Source organism: Arachis ipaensis, chromosome B10, assembly GCF_000816755.2.
Source record: "Arachis ipaensis cultivar K30076 chromosome B10, Araip1.1, whole genome shotgun sequence".
NCBI classification, from domain to species: domain Eukaryota; kingdom Viridiplantae; phylum Streptophyta; class Magnoliopsida; order Fabales; family Fabaceae; genus Arachis; species Arachis ipaensis.
The window spans coordinates 134,595,805-134,601,040 of NC_029794.2; the positions used below are offsets into that span (position 1 = coordinate 134,595,805).

The following is a 5,236-nucleotide window of genomic DNA, read 5'->3' on the forward strand; positions in this document are numbered from 1 at the left end:
AGGGAGATAATTTTGAAATTTACTTTCAACATTTGTCCAAGCTGAAAGTTTTTTATCTCCTGTAGTTGTGTTAAGATTTTACTTACAGTCTTGACTAGTTTAATTTGCCACATATAAAATCTGTATGCTCTGTCTATCCTTTGACATACATGTATTAGATTGCAAGATATATAATATGTTCGTGTCCCACAATAAACTGTAGTGTATATTATATACTCTGTTTTGGTCCTGTTCTCCCAATTTTGCATGTCCATGGTTCCACCCTGTGAAATCATCTGCATCAGCATTATAGGTTTAGTTGCAGGCAGCAAATCTTCAGCTGCAAATAGATTTTGCAACCAAATAAAATATGTTTGATAATTTTTTTGCCCTATCTTTCCACCTGTAGTATTTGTTTTCCTACTGAGCTTTTGATCTTGAAACCTTGCAGGTTCCTGGAGCCCTCAAGATAAGGCACATCGGACAGACAACTCTAGGAAGTGCAGCTGTATTTAGCTTGTTCCTTGCTGCAGGAACCTTGATTCGTTCTCACTAATTTATCGCATATTATAATGTGCTTATGTCATAATTACTAGCTTTTCCTTGAATTTTAGCCAGCACAGAATTGCCTTGTTCTTAATCCTGTGAGACGTAAATAACTTAACTGTTATGTTGTCTTTTCAAAAGTTCTCCAATGAGCCATTGACTTTTTTTAAGTATTCAATGAATAAAAAAGGTTGATAGAATAACATAACATGAATAAGAAGAAATGCATGTTCTTACGATTGTAACTGTGGTTTCAATTTTATTGTATTTTGATCAGATGAAATAATGAGCTATAAAAAGTATATGTCATATGAATTTCCAAAGGTGGGTGTTAATTGGTAACAAAAATGACTTAATGGTGTAAATCCAGGAACAAGAGCTTTAGTAATATGCCAATCACACTAAAATTTAAAGGTGGAAGAATTGATGGTATAATATTCTAAAAATATTGTTTAAAATACACATTAAAAGAAGATAATAATGTTTAATATTTTTTCTTTTTCTTTTTTCCTTCTGATGTAAAGGTTAATATACAAGACTTTAATTGAGAAAAGGTGAACTAATAGAGTTTGTACTAAAATATGTTTAACTAAAAGGTCATGAGAAATGTACTAAAAGTTAATGTTATATAGCAATCAAATGCATAAAAAAAAGAGTAGAGTTTTTGGCCTTACAATTACTCTTTTGTCATCACGGTTACACTAAAAGTTATCACTCATCAGATAATGGAACTTCTACAATGAATAGTTCACCAGGCATTTCAGATTACATCTGAAACAACTCTACCATCCAAAATAATACAGATGGGAATTCACATAACAAGAGAACTCAATTTCTATGTGAGATAATCTCTGCAAAGATTAAAAACAAGAAAAATAGAGAGGTAGGGAAAATACAAAAGATTAAAACAGAAAACATCTAAGAAAGAAATCTTTCATTCTTTTTCTATTGAGGCATTTGAGTGTGTGAGCCATGACCAGGTTGTGCGTTTGGAGGAAGCCCAGATTGATTTCCAGACTGCATGTGTAAAAGTTAAATTGAGTTAGTAACAAATTTATGAGAGGGCATGATACATCAGAAACTGATGTTACACAACAAATTAGGGTAACTAAAACTTTTAAATTGATGATTTATGATATTGAAACCAGTTCTTAGTCGAGATTTCTAGGCCTATAATTAGCATGCCTCTTGCTAAACATTAATTTTTATGTTCTACTTAATTAAAAAAACAATCCACATGCTTCCACAGCTTTAGCAATAATACAACTTTCTCCACCTAATACCACTTTTAACAGTTTTATTTTGTGATACTGAAAAGAATTAAACAAATTGCAGAGAACAAAATTTTGATGAAAAATTGAGAAATCAGATCAGATCAAAATTATAACAATGAGAGAGAAGGAAAATATCGTGAGAATCAGGAAGGTTAAATTAGATATTGAAGGAACACACTTATGTCCATTCAAATTATTTCAAGCTTTGAAGTACAACACTAGTAAATAGATTTCACAATAGTTTATGGAACAGCAAAAGGATTAAATTTAAATAAATTACAAGCAAATTAAAACAATTTCTGGCCATGAATTTCGCATTAGAAAGCTTGAAGCAATTGACTATCTTACCTGGTAAGGATTATACCCTTGCATCATTGGCATTTGTCCACCTTGAGGTCGGTTGAATGAACCACCTTGACCATAACCAGCATTTGATGGTGCCTGCATGTTAGGCATGTTGCCTGGAAAGCCTCCAATAGGAGGCCCTCCACTATTGGGCATGGATCCTGAATGCATTTGATTCATGCCAACATAGGGACCTTGTGGCATAGGAGGCCCCATCTGATTCATTGCACCTTGCATCCCCTACAAGCATAGCATAATTTGCTGAGATATCAATATAATAAATGACAGCTTAATAGTAACAGCCTATTGAAACAATTATCTATAACGTCTAATAGTTGACTAGATGCTTAATTTTCAGGGCCACAGCAACTGACATGCACATTCGTTGATAAAATAAATAAATCTTATGTGGTACAAATATACATGCAGATAGCTTCAATCACATATACTACTTCTGTACTTTCATGCATAACTGTAGTTCTTAAATTATTGTTATTTAGAATGTACTATGCAGAATATAAATAAATTGATTCTGAATCTCTTCACTTAATGGTGACCCCAAAAAAAATGTTGCAGTCCACCCACAAATCAACATACAACTAATAAGAAAATAGTGATTGCATGCACCTTTGCCTCGCTAGTGCATAGAACATGTATTTCCTCCACCCCAGGAAGATATACCAATTTTCATTTTTATTTTCTTTTTCAAAATAACAATTGCAAAACCTTGTACTTTTGAGTGATTCTTATAACAAAAACAAGGTGAAAAATGAAATCTTCCCTACTAATTCCCATATTAAAAAAACAATCAAAAAGAAGCTTCACAAAATTCATACCATAGGACCTGACATTGGCTTTGGATGAGATGGAGGCACCGAAGAAATCATTGGCATGGATCCGGCCATTCCAAGAGGGGGCATTTGGCTTGGGGGGCGAGGCATATGTGGATGAGGGAGCATGGGTGAATGGGAAGGATGTTGTAGCTGTGGCATATTTGGATGCATAGGAATTGGACCCATCTGATGTGGCATTCCCTGGTGTTGATGTTGTGGCATCTGCTGAGGATTCTGCTGGTACGGTTGCTGTTGATTGGACGCAAGAAGAGAAGGATGTGGACCTGGGGGAAGAGGAGGGGCACCCATTGATACTGGATGAGATTGCTGGTCTCCCTGAGGTGTATCAAGCGAAGGAATGGCCAGGGGCATTGCAACTCCAACACCTGGAATTGTACCCTCATTTCGAGTCAACCCAGGGGCAAATGGTCCTGGGGTTGTTGGACCCTCAGGTACAGGAAAATTACCACCAACTCGACCAGCTACAGGAGTTTGCTCAGCATATCCTGTTTGAGTAAAATATTCAAATTATATTAAGATGTTTCTTAACAGCCTTCCACTGCTAGGCAATTTTTTCCACTCTGGAGTCAACTTTAACAATGACAAGGCGTTTGGTTGATTTTATATCATGAAGAAATTCTGCTAATCATCAGACCCCACAGTGTAACAATAATTGATAGGAACAAGTAAAACCAAAATGTTTTAACATTTATGAGAAGCAAAGGAATCATCTGCTGCTTCTTTTGCCTTATAAGAAATGGACAAACCTTGCATACCCATGTTAAATCTATCACGACCAGTGTCTCCTGGCCTATTCCGACACCAAAACTTTGTTGTGTGATCACTGCTACCACTGCAAGGAAAGAAAGGGGAATTCAAACATTATTTCTAAGGCACCAAGAAAGCACAACTGCAACATCCAAGTTTGACATTGTACATGGGCACTTCCTGTACTTGGAGGGAACAATTACATTTTCTTTTCAAACATTACATTTTCTTTTCCATTATTTCCTTCGGAAGACTATTTTCAAAACCATCTTTAAAACAGCAAAACAATGCTACAGACAGTGTGTATAACTATAGACAGAAAGGCCGGGATGTCAAAACAACAGCTTCAAAAAAAACAAGAGGGAGGAAGCAAGGGATCAAGAATCAACAGAAGATAATCCAGAGAGGAAGATCAGTTCACCTGCAGAGAAGATATCCGATAGGATGCCATGCAAGGTCCCACACATTATTATCATGAGCATTTGGAATTTCAATTTGCGGTGTATCATGCCTGTACAATAGTCACAATAACCAACTAAATCCATATTTCAGATAACAAAAACAGAATACTTTTAGACATTCACAGAAAAAGAATTAATCATAAAGAATTTTTATCTTATATATATATATATATTCTGAGTGGTGCAAATATTTTCCTTCTGTTATCCTGTCCATACCTATATAATTCAAAGATTTCCTTGCATATGGATATTCATTGTGCAGAATAGTTGAAATATGGATCACATATTACTTTTACTTTATCAGAGTATGTAGTAGCAGATTATTAATTAAAAGCTAGAAAATCCAACATGCTTCTAACAGAAATATTTCACAGACACGAGCACAACACATTTTGGACATATATCTTTTCTGGCTTTGACATACTTGAGGGTTTGAACAAGAGCGTGATACTAAATGGAATTGGCTCAGAAAATGTAAGGAAGTTTGTATCATTTGGCAATGAGAAAAAACAGCAAAGAAATATTCCAAAGGACCCTTGCTTTCCTGCTTCCTGACTTCATAATTTCTCAATTGTTCATATCTAACACCCTCTGTTGTATCTTTTTCCTGCTAACTAACTAATTATTTCTCCAACTATCAGAGTGCAAAAATTTGTTCTAATTTCTATAGCTAACTGAGTGTGAGAGTCAACAAGATTCTTTTTTTTTTTTTTGGAAAGCACAATAAGGATTCTTATATACAGAGAAAAGAGAGGATTTAGGGAGTTAGGAGAAATAGGAAGAGAACAGGGCCTATAAATACCATAACAGTGAGTTATATCTATCATCATCTAACAGTAATATCTCATTGTCACTCCAAGTTTGATCTGAAGGATGCCATTGAATAATACAAGTTCATTTTTATTTATCCTATTTATCTGTACCCTATTACTTGCCCAGTTTACTGATATTCATTTGTTAGAGAAACAGAACAACCAAAAGATAAATAAATATATACTTAACCATTTTGAAAATTCTTCTCGTGATAATT

General features: G+C 34.7%; 2 protein-coding genes across 3 annotated transcripts in view; one reads left to right on the forward strand and one right to left on the reverse strand.

The window, feature by feature from the left end:
* The window catches only part of LOC107624261, a 2,329-nt gene extending 1,580 nt beyond the window's left edge, over window positions 1-749 (forward strand). Inside the window, exon 3 of the mRNA XM_016326748.2 lies at window positions 431-749. Within this exon, the coding sequence (XP_016182234.1) occupies window positions 431-535 (105 nt within the window). The 3' untranslated portion in view covers window positions 536-749. The remainder of the gene's footprint in view (window positions 1-430) is intronic.
* Window positions 1,166-5,236, reverse strand: part of LOC107622988 (flowering time control protein FY) — an 8,984-nt gene continuing 4,913 nt past the window's right edge. Inside the window, exons 15-19 of one of the 2 annotated variants that reach the window (XM_016325076.2) lie at window positions 4,167-4,256; window positions 3,754-3,830; window positions 2,981-3,483; window positions 2,148-2,384; window positions 1,166-1,542 (exon numbers count right to left, since the gene is read on the reverse strand). In XM_016325076.2, coding sequence (XP_016180562.2) covers window positions 1,471-1,542; window positions 2,148-2,384; window positions 2,981-3,483; window positions 3,754-3,830; window positions 4,167-4,256 — 979 coding nt within the window. In that variant the 3' untranslated portion in view covers window positions 1,166-1,470. Of the gene's footprint in view, window positions 1,543-2,147; window positions 2,385-2,980; window positions 3,484-3,744; window positions 3,831-4,166; window positions 4,257-5,236 lie in introns of both variants that reach the window. The other variant, XM_016325075.2, reaches the window with a different exon arrangement.